The 18,917-nt window shown below is 41.4% G+C and overlaps 1 protein-coding gene across 1 annotated transcript; it reads left to right on the top strand.

Moving 5' to 3' along the window:
- Positions 1 to 2,955: 2,955 nt before the first annotated feature.
- On the top strand, positions 2,956 to 17,986 carry IL18RAP (interleukin 18 receptor accessory protein). Its single transcript, XM_010575708.1, is given in 12 exon segments — positions 2,956 to 2,996; positions 2,998 to 3,087; positions 4,994 to 5,121; positions 6,219 to 6,486; positions 6,591 to 6,765; positions 7,200 to 7,374; positions 9,646 to 9,714; positions 9,961 to 10,081; positions 11,811 to 11,965; positions 12,843 to 12,980; positions 16,813 to 16,983; positions 17,613 to 17,986. Coding segments are annotated over 12 exon segments (1,905 nt in total).
- The last annotated feature ends 931 nt before the right edge of the window (positions 17,987 to 18,917 follow it).

The following is an 18,917-nucleotide window of genomic DNA, read 5'->3' as shown; positions in this document are numbered from 1 at the left end:
GGAGAGTACGACAATTAGTACTTAAAATGAATGAAGTACATTTTGTGTCTGTAAGGTGTGTCTTTGGGAAAGAACCATCTTTTCTTTCTGATAGTCTGAGCAACAGCTAGAAAGCAGCATGGGCTTGATGTTACCTGTGTTGCACTTCATAATTCCTTCAAGGGAAGAGGAAAGTAAAATGCTTTTTTTTCTAGTCGCAAAGGGCACCTTCAAAAAGCTTAACTCTTTATACTGAAATGTAAAGAGGTACATCAGAGCCTTTTCTAATTTATAAACCAAACGTATATTTTGTATTGGGCCAAAACACTGAAAATATTTTAGGAGACGATCACCAAGCTTGATTGTCAGTGGGCTCTGTTCTGGAAAGAGCAGAGAGCTAAATACATGGTAGAAGCTGAGAATACAAACCCTGTATCTCCAAATGCTCAGAACCCAACAGAATCAAGGATTAGTAATGGTCATTGCATAAAAGAACGTGTATATAAACAGAAGCAACATTGAAATCCCCTGTTATACAGCAAAAAGCCTTTTTTAGCTTCTTGTTGTGGAAATAGAGTAATTGACTCAATCTGCAGTAAAGAGAGTGAACTTCACACAAGAAAAGAAGAAACAAGTCCTACTGCTCCTGGAATAAGTCTGGTGCAAACTGATGGTCCTGTGTATTTACATAACCTCTACTGAAATAGGGAGAACTTGGGTCTGAACAGATGACAAGGTGCCCTCAGATGCTTTTCTGTAGTCTGAGTCACTGTGCAGCCTGTCTTTTATGGGTTTCGCGTCCATACAGGAGGCCTGGAAGAGGGGCTGGACCATGGGGGACTGTATATGCTGAAGTGCTCTACCTGCCTAGCGTGTCCAAGGGGCAAGTCACAGATAGCTCAGATTCATCGGGGCTTCTCTTATCTCTTTCTGCCAAAGCTGCGTTTGGGTAACCAACAAGGCTTAACTGGGAGGATACGGATAGAAAGGAATAGTGTGTCATAGCCCCCTAATAGTGCCCACTTGCAATGGGTGTGGAAGGTAGCTGAGGAGACTAAGGGTAAGGAGAACTCAGCTCTTACAGTGATTACTATTTGGTATTGGGCAGAAGTGTGGTTCTTTTGTAGATTTCAGATATCACTTTTTTGAACCACCTAGTAGCAGCATTTGGGCAAAAAAGAAATTAACTTTTACTCTTCCTCCTTTTGAAGCAATCTAAAAAGTCCAACGCATTTTTGCACACAATGCAAATGAAAGATTTTAGAACTCAAAAGCCTTTGATCTTTTACTAGGGGCAAAGTTTTTTCCCCTGTTCTTTTTACAAGAAAATAACCCGGAAATTTTGAACCTAATGCAACTAAACTGAGAAAGGAAGGGATGATGACAGTGAGGTAGAGGAAATTCCTGTAAAGGAAACAGACTCAACACAGTGCACAGCTAGAACTAACCACAATTCTTATCATGTAGTGTAGGATGTGCAGGTAAGATTTTCAGATAATTTTTTTTTTTAATTATAGCTTTCAGCTTCAGATTTTAGCCCTCCCTACCCCATCTGCTTGACAGGTGAGTTGTTTTTATTGTCTTTGACTGTGCATTTTAAAGTAAATTGTTTTTAATTGCTTGGTCAGACAAAACAGCAGTGTCTTAGTAAGTAGCTTCATTAGATTTTATTTTTTTTCTTTATAGGTATGGTGAGGCTTTTTTCTTCTCCTGTGTGATTATTACTAATCTTACTTCTAGAATCGGATTATGTTTGCCTTTTCATTGATGTAAGTCCAATACAAGACACAGGAATTGATAGCTCTGACACTGAAGTGATTTTCATCAGAATTGGAATAGTAGATTGTGAGATTGTAGCATGCCACTCTTTACTACACTTCAGAGATATCATGAAACTTGGTGCAGCTCTCAAGAAATTGATTTTGATTTCTTTTGCTTATATTTTATGTAAATACACACAAAATGCTATGAAATAGAGATTTATGGTTTTCTTGTGAGAGTAGTTTAGGAGTTGAAACATAGGCAAAATAATACTGTTCTTATTATTCTCTCTTACATTTTTTTACCACAGGAAAGTATGTTAAGACCACATTAGTTTCCTTTGTATATAAGTTACTTTCCAATTAAATGGCATCCTAAATCCCTAGACTAAGGATATGATAATACGGGTGTGTACATGGCAGGAGAAGGCGAAGAGACTCTTGATAATACATTGCCCAGAGTAGAGTGCTTTCTTGTTCTGGCAGATACTGACCAAGATAAAACGAGTGACTGATTATATTGAGTCACTGAATCACCCTGAGTCCACCTGCAGTGCAAATACACCTGAAAGGTCAGTTTAAGATTATCCTGTTTCAGGTATCCCCCTCTTTTGGTAATTGCTGTCCGCTTCTACTGTGAATTTCTCTCTTCCTGTCAAGCACGCTTGCAACATGACACTTCTTAATTTCACACGCTGCCATACTTTTAAAGCACTATAAAAATGCAAAGTTTCCAGGATTCTCTAACAAAAGTGTTAGCAGAAAATTTGACAGTGGTTTATTTTTCCATGGCTAGCAACAGACAACAGAAAATTATAGATTGCTAACCAAAGTTACAACATTGATTACCTAAGCCTTTCACACCTCTTCCCCATTTGTGGTGACATTTTGAGCTTGAAGAGGGCGTTGTTAGCATAACAGTAACTGAAGAGCAGTGAGATTATACATCACTGGCGTTACTAAATGCTTCGTGAATGGTCACTTGATGTGGTTTCGCTACACGTAGCCTGCCTGTCCCCGATTGCAGACAAACGGGCAGCTGGGAAGTAAATGCTTCCACTGCTTGTCTTGTGCCAGCTCAGGCACTCCTCAGGTAGCTTCTGATGGCTTAACAGGTTGAATGAGTCACCAGAAAGGACCAGCGCTGCCACAGGAGAGGGCAAATACCATTTGCTTGGGGTCGAGGGAGAAGGAAGCGGGGAGGACGGAGAAGCAGATGAGACCTTCCCCTTTTGACAACAGTGGCCCGTGACATCAGCTCAAGGGACTGCAGCACTGAAACACGCACAAAGCCCTTGGGTCCTGCTTGCTACTGGCACCAGTATGCCTTTGCCACATGGGCTGTTGGGTGGCATAACTCAAAACATCATCCTTTGTTTTATACAGTTTTAACAGAGGTGCAGCCCTAATGAATGCCTTGAGAGAGGTCTTTACAACTGTCATAAAGCCAGAGTCAAAAGTCAGGATCCATTGATAACTTTTGCAGTGGATAAGACAGTCTTCTTAAAGTTTAGGAGGGCTTTTGCCCAGTGCTGGTAGGAAACTCTCTCTTTAGTCAGACATATGTATTGGCTTGGAGTTTCAGGATGATTTTAAAAGATGTATGGGGCAGTGACAGTTGGCAGCAACCAGTCTGTAATAAAGCACCAGGATGGGTTAACACAAATGAGTTAACTTACTCCATGTGACCTCTGAGTGTAAAAATAGATCATTCCGTTCACTTGCAAGGAATAGAGACACGCTGAAGAGAATGGTGACTAAAGTGCTCCTCTCTACACAGAATAGCTGCCCAAAAAAGTGCAGAGTGGGAGTTCTCTTCACCTCTCTTGCTAGCTCAGTGCTCACTGGCTGCTCTCTTGCCTCCCGCCTGTATGAGTTGTGTCTGATTTGCATGAGATGCCAACAGACAAGGGACTAGCCTTTGCCCGACCTTTTCTTTTTCTCCCTTGGGCTGACTCAGTGCCTCTCTGGCAGCTGTGCAAATGCAGAGTCACTCTGTGGCCAAACGAGCAAAGAAAAAAGCTCCTTGAGGTCTCCGTTGCACAATGTGATCATCAGCAAAGCACACAGCCTTTACTCACTGAGATCCTGAATCGGGCTCTCCAGACATTTCACTCACAGGCGTTGGGTATGTTCTCACTAAATACCCTAATTAAGCCATGGCTGTTGAATAGGCGTGCTTGAAGCCTGCCTTCCCTCTAGCCCTGTGGCTGAGAAGGCTGTGGGACACAGATCAAACCTCTTAGTAGCAGAGGCAAAACACGTCATACAGTAGGGTTTGGGGTTTCACCTTGGACAGGATGCTGAGCGCTTTGCGGACCTGCTCCCAAATCCCATGGGTGCTCCCGGTCTCAGCTCACAGATGGCACACCACGGAGCTGGCATCTTATGGTGGTGTGGATGTCACCCTGTTCAGCAGGTTTCTGCTAGGGTCATTCAAGCAGTGCAGCACAGCACCGTGGTGCAGACGTGAGGCCTGATGCTGCACACACAGGTAAGGCATGGAGGAGAAGAAGGGGTTTTTTAGGTTGCTCTGCTGACCCTAACATACATCTTGGGGTATGGCCATTTTAGCTGGTAATAAAGCCCAATAGGAGCATGTCTCTTGGGTGAAAGAGTTAGAACCAAAGACCTGGTGCCCACACGGTACATGCTTTGAGGTCTTTACTTCTGTATAGTTCTACTCCAATCCCACGGACTCAATGCCATTTGCAGCTGCAGCACTTCTTCAGATTCGGTTTAATCCCAAAGGAATCCCTTTTACACACTCTGGGCCTGTTGGCCTTCAGGATGCAACAGAGCTCCATGGATTTTGGTGCCAGTTATGCCTTTCTCAGTCTGTTGCTGATAGTTGTCATTAGCTAAAGGCTGATTTTGTTATTTGGTATCTTCTCTCTCATCTTAGAGGACAGGTTCCTCTTCTAACAGCAACAGCTGCTGAAGGACCTGCATTTCCACTCCAGATGTGGAGTTCTGCATTGCTGTAGGTGTAACTTGGAAATCTATCTGTAAGCAACTCTGTGCAAGATGTATTTAAAGAGATTGTTGCATATTCTTGAATATCATCTATCCTGCATTTGTGTTAAATAGCATGAGCAGGAAGAGTGCTGCAAACCCCATTTTTGAAAAGAACAATATCTACGAAATACTGTCTGCTAAGTTTTATAGAACTACATAATAAAATACACAATTACCTATCTATCTTATTGTAATATTATTTACAAAAAAAATCTGCTTTCCTCTTTTACAGAAAGCAAGATGATTCTTAAAGAAAAAGTCTCAGAATATCAACCAAAATTGATAAAGAAAATCATGCTCACTTTGTGCTGGATCCTAGCATTGTTTGTCAGCGTGGCAGAACTTAGAGAGATTTACTTGCCAGGTAAGAGTCTGCTTTGGTAAGATTTGGTGTTTGTGGTGCTTTCTGACAGCTGAGAAAAGTGGATCTGCATTTTTCCATGCCTTCATGAGTTTTCCTGTACCTGTTCATGCTTGTGTCAGGCAAAGAGCTGTTTCTAGCCTTTCTGCAAGCTTTTTAAATATTGGTAATACAGTTTACCCTAAACATGATTCAAAATTCAGTTTGCTAATGAAAAGAAAAGGGCAAATGTAAAGGAGAATTTCTGAGAACCAAATGGAGCAAATGAATGGCTTCTGTGACTCCTTGAAGTCTCCAGCAGCTGGTCCGAGCCTGTCGCAGGGGAGAAGGAAGAGAAAGGCAGGGTGAGACCAATACATCAAAGTTTTCCACCCACACAATCTATCTGGAGGAGCTTGTCCAATTCTGTTCGCAGAGAGAAACTGAAACTGTGAAGAGTCTCGCAGGTGGGCAGGCGAGGAACCGTAGATATCATGCCCTCCCATCTGCTGAAGTGAAATCCTGCCATACTTTCAAGGGTTACCACATCCTGACTGGCAGGAGGGGTTACGCAGCAAGATCGGTCAGCCTTTAGAGAATTCGAGGTTAGGATGGGTGACCACAGCTTTCAGAATCCAAAAATTTAATTTTAGTGACAGTAACCTGATACATAAGAGGGGAAAGATTTGAAAGCAGTGAGACAACAATGTTTGTCATTCTTACCCTAAATAGGGAGTGTGGTGAGCAGGCTCTGCTTCTTCAGGATTAGGTCAGTCCCTTCTCTGTTAATATGAGGAGAGCTAGAATTGCTGCATCTGCTTTTCTACAGAACTGAGGTTCAACAGGTTAGCACCCATGTGAAAATCTTCAGTTCACTAAAAATCTTAAGCTATTTTAACATTGGGCTTTTGAAAAAGGCCTAATAAACTTTTGAGAACACTGGCAAATTCCATGTTTAAGGAAATCAATTCTCTGTTAGCCCAGCATCCGGTCACATAAAAAATTATTTAACACAAAGATAGGTAAAGTTGTATTTTTGTAGTATTCCTAATTATTTTTTTAAACATGATGACTGTGTGTTCTTTCAGGTGGTACTGATATCTTATTTTCCTGCTTTTCAGGATGTTCCCATGTCGAACCTCAAATATGGTATCGTGCAATTAGTGATGAGGAGTTTGTTTTACAATGTGCTTTACCAGATAGAGATGCTACCCACATTTATAACAACTCACTCCTAAAACAACATCAGGTGGAATGGTTCTGGCATCAGAAAGGTAAAGAGCCACTGAAGGCTATCAAGGGAAGCTCTAATCCTGCTCTCCAAGGTGATGCACTTTGGTTTAAACCAGTAAGGGACAATGCTTCCGGAGTGTACATCTGCATGATACGGTATGTAATGGAGCAAAAGGCTTCTATTTCTATACAAGAATTAATTGTTTTGTTTTGTTTTGTGTATTAAATATTTTAACTTTTTTTTCTTCTGTATCACTCAGGGAAAAAATCCCATGTCTCAAAATTGTTTTGGAGGTTCAAACAAAGAAGGTGGCAAAATGTTCAGGTTATGACACAAATATGCTATATCTTCTGGCTGCCAATGGGAATTCAATAACCTGTCCTGGGACAAAATGCTACAGCCATGTAAAAAAGACAGATGTAAAATGGTACAAGGTAAGAGTCACAGTCCTGAGCAGTGGAGGTACAGCTTTAGGTCTAGTTAATGCTCATGTGCCATAGGTTCTTGAACTCTTCTTTGGCAGATAATGCAGCCTGAGAAGTTCAACCCAAAAGTAGAATCTTGAATTGCTATATATCAAGTCTGTAAGTAAGAGTTTTGAAGAAATTTGCCACACCCAAAATATTATTCCATGAAATAGAAGCCTAGAAATGCTTTCTCTTCAGCTAAGAAATTGAAGTAATTTTAATATAACTGACAAATGTCCTCAGACTCCTAATAAATCTTTTTTTGGACTTCAGTGGAAAGAGTTTGGCTTAGCCCTACTGCCATGGTAATCCTATCCAAACATCTTCAAATACAATTTAATAACAGCAACAATAACAAAAAGAGGACTTTTAATTCCTTGATACTATTTTCTTTTCATTAGGATGGTCATCAGATAAAACACAGGAAAAGCAGGCAAAGTCTAAAGCTTAAGCCTAATGAAATCTACTTGAATCCAACCTATGACAGAGATGCTGGAGTATATGTGTGTGATTATACTCTGTATGACAACACTACCAAGTGGACAATGAGAACAGCAGTAACAGTAGAAGTCATTGGTGAGTAATGTAATAACTCAGAATAAAATACCTGAAGTAAAGTATGTTTTCTCTATTCTTTCCTACCTTATTTACGTCTTTTGTTCAGGCTCTTGTTCTGAAAACCCCATAAACTGAATTAGCTACTCGATCATTAAAATCCACTTTCAAGTATTCTGAGGACATCTTGGGACATTGACTAGAACCTTCAGTGTTCAGTAATAACATGTAGCATACAATGCCATCATTTTCAAGATCTAATTCTGCCTTGGATTTATTGTAGTTCCTAGCAGTGGGGATCAAATCTACAAAAGGATTTAGATCTCTTGATCTGGGAATAGAATTCATGAAACTCCAACTGGTGCCAATGTTCTCCATGTACTGTATGGGGAGTGTTAGGAAGATATTCACATACTAGGAGGAAGGAGTGTGCTAATCCTGCATGGGAAATGTGTACAAAACCAATGTATCTCAATTCTATCTCTGTCCCTGAAGTAGAGGCTTATGTGAAAATAGGAGTTAGATAAAAAATTGTTCCTTGTAGCATGGATGAGACCTTCATTTTTTTCACTTGACAATGATGAAGACGGTGATATTGGTGGGATCACTGCCCACCTTCCACATAACTTTTTAACGGCAGAGACAGGAGACCTGTGAGAAATCTAACTAGCAAACAATCCGTTTGTTGTTGCATGTGCTGTTTTGGGGGAAGGCATCACTGCCTGCATGACCTGTTCTTTTAGGCTTTGTATGGATTACTAAATAAAACTGGCCAGAACTCTATGGCACACTCATATGGCATGGACTTATATTCTCCTTCAAATCATGGTGACTTTTTCCATAATATTTACTGTCCTCTGCTGTCCTTGAGGTGAAGCCCAGAACAGATATTGCCTGGCAGAATGTTTTTGGACAACGTCAACACTTTGCAAGGGAGCATGCTAGCAACTCAGGATCAGGAACAAGGGAGACTGTTTAGTTTGCTAAAAGAGAGATGTGGTTATGCTTTTCTCCAGATATCTGTGGTTGAGTGCTGTAAGACACTCTCATCAGACACTCCAGTCACTCCAGTCAATAACAGGTCCCAGAGGAAAGCATAGCTACGTGTATTCTATGTCCTGAGCTGGATGGACCCAGTACAGCTGTTTCTGTGTGACAACAGCACAGGACCTATTCTCAGCATCCTGGTGGAAAGTGGGCCACTCTGTGGAGGGAGAACAAGATTTAGGGAGTGAAAGCAAGGTGTCAGGTGAGGCAACCTGGTTCTATGGCCTAGTGAGGACAGCACTCCTCTGAAATAGCTGGTCCCTTTTTTGCAGATGTTTGATGCATTTGGTACTAAGGAGTCATGGGAAAAATATATACATTCCATCAGGACAGGGCCTAGAAACCACATCTCACCAACTTTTGAGACCTCTGTGTGCTGGGTTACAATGTCGGATGCTCTTTCACTCTTCTCTCTGGCTACATTCCCACAATATTTTCCAAGCAGGCATGGACTAGCTCTGCTTTTATTCTGATCTGGCTGCACCTGAGCTAATGCACTGTGCTTCTCAGTTCTTTTTCCTCACTTCACAGCACAGTCAGAAAAACACTTGAAAGGTGCCATATACATATATACTCCCCCTGAATCTTGCATACATTTCTCTGCTGTGGCTTCATTTAAAAAAAAAAAAAAAAGTGTTGTGTGGCACCATTTCCTGCAGTATGGGACTTTCCTAGAATATCAGAGCTGTGGGTTTTAGCCCCTTCAGGCTGTTTTTCCAGAGCCTGGGTAATCGCTTAGTAGATTGTACAAACTGTGGGTGTCATTATCTGTGCCCTTTGGCAGCCTTTGCTTTGAAAAAATACATGGTTATTTTAATGCAAGTACCTGTGCTTGTGAATGAGGTGTGTGTGCTGTACATGTGCTTACTGGACATGGAATGGGGCTTGGTGGGGAACTGCTATGAGGATTGCATCCTTCAGGGGGTTTTGCAAGGGGGGGCCTAATTTTTGAATCCAAAAGAACCACAAGTGTAGGGTAGATGCTGAGCTCCTCAACTCATGTAAGATGGCAATGCCTCAGAGTAACTGAGATAGGAGGTTTCTATGTAGCTACATAAGTTTTGTGGTCAAAACTCCCCTACCTATGCACTCTCAGACACCTCAACAACTGTAAATCATCCTCTTGGACTTAGGTGTCTAAATTCCACCTAACTTTTGAAAAAGAAAATACTGTAAGATATTTTCTCTGGTCTTCTGCACTGATGGTAGCATTAGAGTTATTAACACTATTCCTGTTAATTGCAGAAAAAAACACTATCCATCCACCAAACTTCTTGTATCCCAATGGTGTGGTGACCCTTGAAGCAGAGCTTGGTAAGTTTTGATACCTCATCTGAAAGTAAAAGAAAATGTTTAAATGAGGTATTGATAGATGATTGTAGGTCTTGATAAAGCAAAACAGCTTTGGTCTCTAGGAGTATAAGAATTTTGGATAAAAAGTAGGTTTTTTCTTGGTAAATAACTTTGTGGATATTAAAGAAAGCATCATGTGTTATACAGATCCCAGTCTATTTAAGAGAAAAATATCCTGCATTGTTTTTCTGTGCTAATTTGTTCCAGGAAAGCCACTTGAATTGGAATGCCGTGTACAGTTCGGGTTTGAAAGAATTTCTCTGATGAGGGTAACATGGAAAAGAAACAACAAAGAAAATATAAATGAGAAATTGAATCAGGAAACAAGGTAAGAAAAAACCCCAGTAGTCTGATTACTACTACAGTCAGCAACTCTAAAAAACCTTCTACAACAGCTTTACTGAATACATTTTACTGAAAGAAACTCAGAAGGGTCTGTTCTTCAACATATCAGTGTGTATATGTCCATGAGCATGTGACAGGCATGTGCGCTTCATGTACAGAAGCACATATTGATGGCCATAAAGACAAGAACTCAAACTTTCTGTGCGATCTTAACTAAAGCTTTAGCTCGTGGACAACTTCAACATGAATGGTGCTTGGCTGCCTGTGCCTGCATCCACTGTTTTCAAGTGTTCCCTCTGTTGTGCCTTGCTAGCAACTCACACAATCTGTCTTGGGAAACTGTCTCCAATTGGGGAAAAAACACAGATCAGTAGAACAGTACTGTGGACATTGAAAGGAGTTTGGTGCCTCAGACATTGGTGTGTGTTTACTGAGTCAATCTGAGGACTTGCAGCACCGAATTTCAGTGGTCTTCCCTGGCAAGAATTAACCAGACCCTGCAGAGAAGCAATGTGTGGGGGAAAGGTTTCCTGTGACTTGGGGACAACCCAAATAGTCACTGTGCTTCCCTTTCCTTCCTGTACTTCCCTGTCTCGTTCATTTATGCAGTGTCCAGCTCAGGCAAGAAACATAGTGGAGGCAACAGAAGCAAGCGTGTCTTTCACTACGCAGCCCTGAGTCATCTTTATGGGAAAACTTTTTTGTACATTGGGGGAAGCAAAAGCCCTCCCGTCCCTGCTAAATCAAGTTCTTAACAGGAGTCATATGGGAAATAAATAACAAATGATGATATCACACACACACACACACACACGCTCACTCATGAGGTAGATAGGAAATCGGATTTTCCTAACTTTTCAATGTTTAGCTTTTAATATTCTTACAAAGTTTTTAGCTTTTTGCATGCATGCAATTTCTGTTTATTTTTTAAAACCCCAAATGAATAAATCATTCCCAACAGACTTTCAGTACAGGTTGAATCCTTGCCCATGCTCATGCCTGTGTATCTTGAGTCAGCAGAGGTAGGGCCACGGTAGACTATGATTTTGCAGTGGCATGATGTGAGGTGCCTTCAGGACCACCCAGAGACACCTGTACTTGTGTCTTTCAAAAAGAAATGCTGAGACTCAGAAACCCTGGGTTTTCTCGAGTTGTTGCAGACACAGACCTGTTCCCCACAACCCTCGCTCAGCCCCAAAGGGATTCCTCTTCTTACCTCTTCATTTCCTACACTTCTGTCCTTTCTGTCTGTCTTACTCTGTTTGCCTATCCTGTCCTTGGGCTTTTTACCCCTGCACAAGAGGCTGTGCTGCTCAGTCGTTTTGGCCAGCTAGTCCTCAATTAGGGCTCCTTTTTGAAGTTTCATTTCCCTGCATTTCCCCCAGGGGAATTTCTTACATCTTAGAAAAACGCAACTAATCTTATAGAAGTCAAAAGGGGCTATATATTTAAAACTGGGCAAGTGCTTAAGTATTTTGATGAGTTGATGAATTAAGAATAAACCTTTCAGTCTGCAGACCTTTGATGTTAGTATTTTCTTACAATGTGAAAACCAAACGGAAGTTCCAAACCAGAATATTACATCGCTGTTAACCGTTCAAGCTGAATGTTACGAAGTTACAAGCTCCTCTTTCTTTGTATTTAAGACTTTTGGGGATCCTGTGAATGAACAGCAAAGGTACCATGCAAATACATTTTTTTTTTCTCTTTAGCATTTATTCAAAAGGTTTAAAGGGGCACACACTTCTTCATGTTGCGAAACTGAAAGAGGTTACCGAAAGGGACCTCAGAAGCAACTTCACATGCTTTGCTGAGAATTCGGTGGGGAACGCGACTGCTGTGATCCAGCTGAAAAGAAAGCAGAGAGGTAAAACTATTGATGGATGATTATTTGCCCTTGAAGACACGTTTTGATTTACTCATTGCTACAAATTCATTCCCCATTGACATGGGCTTTTTAGCCAGCTGCAGAAGTTTCTTGAAGCTGGATGGGAAAAGTTTGATTTGTCAGATGTCTAGAAAGGCACATTATTCTGAGGACTACTGAGAAGGATGGGGGTATCTGGGGACTTACTGCAGGCAGGTGGGCCAAGTGGAAGCTAGAGAGTAACTGGGAGGAAGAAGGGGACGGTAGCACCTCTGAATGTTAATAGGCAATCTACTAAACTGAAGCAGAGCTGCTGCTGAAAGCAATAGCATTCCTTGATTTTCATAGGACATTTCTGTTTGTTTCCCCAGTCCTTAACATGCATGCTTCTGAGAAGTTACCATAACTTGGCATAATGTGGCAGCCTTTCAAGCAAAGGCCAAAACCAGAATCAATGTGGAAATTAAAGTGTTGAACCATAGCTCGCAGTGGAGATTCATCACCGCAGTGGCACAGGAAGTCTCCCGCAGGGCACTGTGCAGCTCTCTGTTCTGATGTGACTTTTCCATCTCAAGCGATGACTACTTTCAGCCCTGCTGAGGGTACCGCAGGCCGTTTTCATTGTGCCTTCCATCACAGATTGGCTTTTCATACCACAAAGGAGATGATAACATTCAAAAAAGGTGCCTGACGGTAGACTGAAACTCTGTGTTAAGGTTTGCAGCTAAATGAATTCCTGACTTCCCTAAAGTTTGCCAGCAGGGCAAGAATGAGGATTGTGAGATGGTTTGCCCCCATTTCTGGACTGAGTTTTTCATCTAAGTGTCAACATTATTTTGGAAAGCCTGAGTTATGATAGACCCTTTTCTTTCTACAGTGTTTCTTTTATATGTACTGTGCAGTGCCATTTCTACTCTATTTGCATTCCTTTTGTGCACTGCCTTCATTTACCAGCACTGGATTGAAATAGTGCTGATGTACCGAAGTTATTTGGTCCACAACGAAACTACAGGAGGTAAGAAACATTGTATAATTTTGATTTTCTCCTTTTTTTCTACCGCCTTTTGCCATGTGGGTTAATCCAGTGTGAATTAACCATTTAATTAAATTCTCTGAATGACCCTGTTCTCTTTGAGCTGATACAAAGGCTGTTAAAGCTAGCAAGGTGCTCAGTGGATTCAGATGGAAAAAAAGCCAGGCAGTGTAGAGGAAATATCTAACACCAACTGAAATGTCACAGTTAGCCTTTTACAAGATCCCTAATTTAGTCTTGGAAGATTAGAGTAGGAAGTTGAATTTTGGCAGTCCCTTTGCAGGGAGTAATAGAGCATCTCCAACATTTTAACCTCAGTGTCCCAAAGTGTTCAACAGAACCTGTGGACAAGAATCAAATGTCCTTGCAGAACTAAGTGAAGGACTCCAGAGTCTATTATATTTTTCACTTGAAGCCAAATAATTTCTCAGAAGAATAAACAAAGGAGAGAAATAAGATGATATAGGGCACCAACTGAGAAGTGTAGGTTTTGGAAACACTCATATTTCCTTTCTAAAAATTATGTTGACCATCCTGGCATGTACACCAGAGTGATCAGCTTCTGATATTTCGAATCTCCATAGTAGCATTGCCCCATCATCTCAGCTAAAATGGGCGTCCAACATAGTAGGCAGTGTAAAAATGTATCAGAAATAACTGTGCCTACTTCAATGAAGTTAACATATAATTTTCTCACATGGGTTGAAAGAAATCTGATAGTATGTGCCCAAGGAAATGTTTCTAAAAATTCTTGAATATTGATGCAGCTTGAGATATAGGTGTCTGAGTCTGCTTTTTTGTTTGCATGTGTATATATAGATTATATGTGAGTGTGAAATAAATGTGTCTAGATATCTATAAATACATAGCAATGAGACAATTAACTGCCCTTTTGGAAAGTATTTTTGTGAGCCCTAAGGCAGCTGGCAAAAGCAATTTGGGAAATCACTCAAAATTTCCCCTCTGTTTGGTACCAAATTGATTTGAGAACCTTTGGAAAGTCCCCTTAGAGCTCACTCCATATGTCAGTAGGACAGAGACAGACCTGCCAAGATTCGTTCATTGAAGTTGAAGACTTCAATGAAGTTGAAGAGTTCCAGGCTCTGTCCCACTCCCTGACTCTCATGTACCTCACAAAGCAGCATTTGCAGGGTTGGGGCATGGTGTATGCAGACCAACTGTGCTTACCCAGAGAGTTTTCTGCCTAAGGTGATTGGCCATAAAATGTGTTCTCACCTGCAGGATTATGTCCTTCTCACTTCATGTGGATGCATATCAAGTCACCTGAGGTCTGAAAGGGCTTGCTCACAGAGCAGCAAAGCAGCAGTTGTGACTTAATTTTGCCTTTTCTTCCTTTCCATCATTTCTCCTCTCCCATTCCTCTTAGCACAGAATCAGAGAATTGCAGAATCCCACAAGGTTGGAAGGGATCCCTGGGAGTCATCTGATCCCATACCCTACTCAAAGCAGAGCCAACTTAGATCAGGATAGAGAAGCCACAACCTCTCTGGACAACATGCTCCAGTTTTTGACCACTGTCACAGTGCAAACTTTTTCACTAACATGTAATGAGAATTTTCCTTGTTGCATCTTGTGTCTGTTGCTGCTTCTCCTGTCCCTGTGCACCTCAGACAAGAATCTGTCTCCATCATCTCTGTAGCCTCCCATTTGGTAGTTGAAGACAACAGTAAGGTCACCTTTTTTCTCATGCCTCTCTAACCCTCCTCAGCCAATGCAGATATCCCTCTTAAAAATCTTCCTTCTTCCACAAGGGGAAAGAAACAATGCAGAAACTGGGATACTAACATTTATAGATCACGTATGCAGTCACTTTGCTTAACCCAGGTATTCTTCATGTCCTACCCTTTGGGCATCTTAAATGTTTGTGCCAAAAGCTCCTCAGGTTCTAATGGTCCTTCTGTACAATTCTGGGGGAAAAAAAATCCTAGTGGTGCTTACTGTGTATGTGTTTTTAACTTGCTATTGTAATAGTAATACTAGAAAGGAAAACGGTGATATATTTATTAATGGTCATTGTCTAATAGGATTGCAGTGACCTCTGTGGGTGAAATGAGGAATATCTGGCTTGTAGTGCAATCTGTTGTCATTTAAAAACTGTGTTCAAAGGAACTTCAATTCTGGGTGTAGCTGAATTGAAGTTCAGCTAAACCAACGTAGTGACCTGCTGCCCCACCTTCAATTCCCACACTAGTCCTGCATGCCTGCCAGTGGTGATTCACTCTTATGGGCCTAAATTGGCTCAACAGAGCAGAAAAATAACTCAGTAAAAGACAGTGAGTAGCTAGCAAAGTGAATTAGCTTCCTCTGTTACCCCAAGAGCTTCAGCACCTGTAGAAGGAAGCGGTGGAAGCGTGCGGCCGGGAGCAGAGGGGAGGAGCGGCAACGTAGCACGTGTTGTCTGATCACGTCCTTGTCTGCTAAACCTGATCTGCACACCTATATTTGGGTTTGTTGACATACTTGCTGCTACACACTGGTTCTGAATCGAGCTGTTCAACCCCAGTTCATGCATGTCATTAGTTTTCCATGTGCGTTTCCTTTGCTCCTTGGAATCCATAAGGGCTCTTCTAGAACCTGATGGCTCTCGCTCAGGTTTGTGATCCTCATCCTGCCTCTAGGGATAGAAATCAGGAGGTTAACACTGAGGCACGGGGTGATGCTCAACACCATTACTTAGGTGTCTGTGCTGGAGGTAGGTGTCTCAGTTCCCACGCGGTGAAGATGTAGCCAACACAGTGAAATCCGGAAAGCTGCTCAGCTCGCCCTGCAGCAGCACCCTGTGGTAGGACCCTGTGCTAAACAGCTGAATTTCTTTCTGGTTTCTATTAACTGTATTGACATGTGATACAACTCAGCTGATTGAACATAGGTGTCTGGTGTCATCTGAGCTACTTGAGGGTGTCCTGAGATTCCAAAAGATTTGAGTATCCAATAGTTCCCGCATCAAATTTGGCAGTCCCGTCAAACTTAGGACCCTTAAATGGCAACTACATATGGGGAACTGGCCCAAGTCTACTGCACCTTTTGCTTTCACCAGTAATTCCTTTTGTTTTCCTTCCGTTTCCCTCAAGTATAGTTAAAATTTTATTTAGAAAATAGATAAGATTTGCTTTTACCTTGTAGTTAAGAATGGGCCTAACTCAGGTCATTGGTACCAGACTGTTTCAAAGCTGAGAAAAGTTCTTTATATATTTTTCATCTGCACCTCACAAACATATTCTTTTAATGAGATTGAAACAAAGTCCAGAAATTGGTCACTACTCAGTGTCTGAGCTGACATTTGGATCAGACTTAGGCTTTGCTACTTGCACCAGTCTCTCTGAATACAAATGTAAGAGTGTACGAAAATAGGGCATCTTTTGCAAGCAGCTAATATTTAGGAATATTGTTCCTTTAAAATTCATTATATTTTCAAAGTAGGTTGTGCATTGATTAATATTTTTGGAATGAGCGTTTGCGCAAATGAGAGAAAAGATTGGGAATCATTCCCTACAATATGGATTTTGCCTGGAAGTGACCAGATCTTCCACTGGTGAAAACTCTCACATATCTGTGGAAATGCAAAAAAATGCTTGATGTTTATGTCTACAAAATTTACAAGACAGTAAGGAGTAAGGGTTGGCTTTGGGTAACTGGATGGCTGTACTTCATGAACAGGTGGTAATTTTAGGTTTGTGTTGTGACTGCTTAAATAGATATAAATGGAAACTGAACATTAAGGAAGAGGCTGAATGCTTCAGACAGACTTGTTAATGTATACAGTGTTATTTATTTATTTATTTATTTATTTTAGATGGCAAAGAGTTTGATGCATTTGTGTCCTATGCAAAACTAGACTCTTCTGAAGGTGACTCTACTTTAATTAGTGAGGAAAAATTTGCCCTGGAGCTTCTTCCAGACATGCTGGAAAATAAATATGGATACAAGTTATGCATTCTTGAAAGAGATATTCTTCCAGGAGGAGGTAAGGTCCCTGTGGATGGTAGAAAATCTTCAGTTCTTTATGAAATTGCTTTTCATTTTCCAAAAAACCTTATGCACCAGATCAGCAAATGGTGTATTTTGGTACTGGAGTGTCTGCTCAAATCTCATTGTGTTTTGATCTTTGTATCTGGCCCCTGCACCTGAGGCATACGTATGTTTGAGTGTGGTCACTAAGACAAAGCTTCTTGTCCAAGAATTTCTTTGCAAGCAGACTCCATTCCCTGAAAAGAAGACGCCAAATATTTCAGTAGTTACTTTCTGAGCAACTTTAGTGAGTGCTACCTGCAGTAGTGAGAAAGCCCTCAGCACCTGTCCCTGAGAGAGACAAAGACAAGTCCAAATGTCTCTTAGACCCTGTCTGAGTATCAACAACGTGTGTTGAGGTCTCAGCAGTGCCCTCCACCTCCTGACCAGCAAGTTGTGGTCTCCAGGCTGCATAAGAACAGCAGCAGTACCCTCTGATAGCAAGCACATTTCTAGGGGTTATGTGATTGCTCAGCATCCCTATTTTTGGCTTTCCTTATTTCTGGGTTTTAGCGGTTCATAAAGGAACTGATAAGATAAAAAGTCCATTATAGAATGCAGTAACAATCGCCATGTCTTCTCCAGCATACACAGATGAAGTTGTTACAGCTATTAAACAAAGCAGACGAGCGATAATTATTTTGAGCCCAGCCTACGTCAGTGGACCAAGCATCTTCGAACTGCAGGCAGCAGTGAACTGTGCATTGGAAGACAAAAGGATCAAGCTGGTATTAATAAAGTTCCAGGCTTTCCAAGAGCCAGAGACTTTGCCTCCAGTAGTGAAGAAAGCTCTTCGGATTTTACCAGTCATTACCTGGAAGACTTCCATTTCTGCTGCTCCAAACAAGAAGTTCTGGAAATATATGCATTACCACATGCCAGTGAAAACTACTAAGATGTTGGGAAATTGTAGCCTAAAGGGCTTTTTCCAAAGGTTATTCAGCCTGGTATATCGATAGCAGAAATTTCGTAGAGGGATGACAACAGGGTCAGGAATGGTGACGTGATTGTAAAAGACCTTTTCTACATCAGCTGACTGCTGTGGACTGCCACTGCGGTCAGCAATAGCTCACTCCAAAACAGTGAGAAGGACTGCAGTGTGACACTGCTGCAGCCCCACAGTGAAACTAAGCGGCACTGCGCACAACTGTAAATGTGAGCTATCTTTCATAACTTATTATTTTATTATTTTTTTATTATATTTATTATATTATTTTGCTGTGATGTTGAGACATACATGTGAATGTTTTGTTCTTTGCATTGTATTTCTCCTGGAATATTTTTATACTTTTTTTGTAGAAAAAGATTAAAAAAGGGAACTGCAGAGGAAGCTTGCAGTTTAATTTTCCTGTGCAGTCTAGTGGGACAAATCCAAACTCTTTAAACGAGTTATCTCCTCCTGCGGGAGCACCAAGGAAGCACCTTGGGAGACTGCTATAACTGGGTATGCCGAAGGGGTTGAGAAAAGGAGCGCTGTGTCAGGGCTGATCCTAGGCATCTCCATCCTTCCTGCAACGGGAGAACGCTGTGAAACATTTCACACTCAGAGACATCTGCACGTTGCTGATCCTGTCTGGTGCCAGTCACTCATGTGTTCCACTGAACCTGTTGGTTATTATGGGTGTGTTGCAGTTGTAAATCAAAGTCCTGGTTGTCACAGCTAGTAGACTTCCAGGGACTCTGAAGTCTTTCCCTTGCAGTCCTCTGGCTGCTGACTCTCCAGGGTTCATATCTCTTACTCGCAAGGCATCTTGCAGTCTCTGTGTGTGTGGTTGTAAGTGAAATGCAATGGTTAGTGTTAAGAAAATCTGAGTAGGACACCCACTGATCTGGTGTTCTGCTGACTTCATTTGGCCTTCAAGTTAACAAATCCTTGTGTTATAATGCTAA

The sequence above is a fragment of the Haliaeetus leucocephalus genome, unplaced genomic scaffold (assembly GCF_000737465.1).
Source record: "Haliaeetus leucocephalus isolate CR32 unplaced genomic scaffold, Haliaeetus_leucocephalus-4.0 Scaffold495, whole genome shotgun sequence".
NCBI classification, from domain to species: domain Eukaryota; kingdom Metazoa; phylum Chordata; class Aves; order Accipitriformes; family Accipitridae; genus Haliaeetus; species Haliaeetus leucocephalus.
Note: the sequence above shows the minus strand (reverse complement) of the source record. Positions and strands in the feature narration are given on the sequence as shown.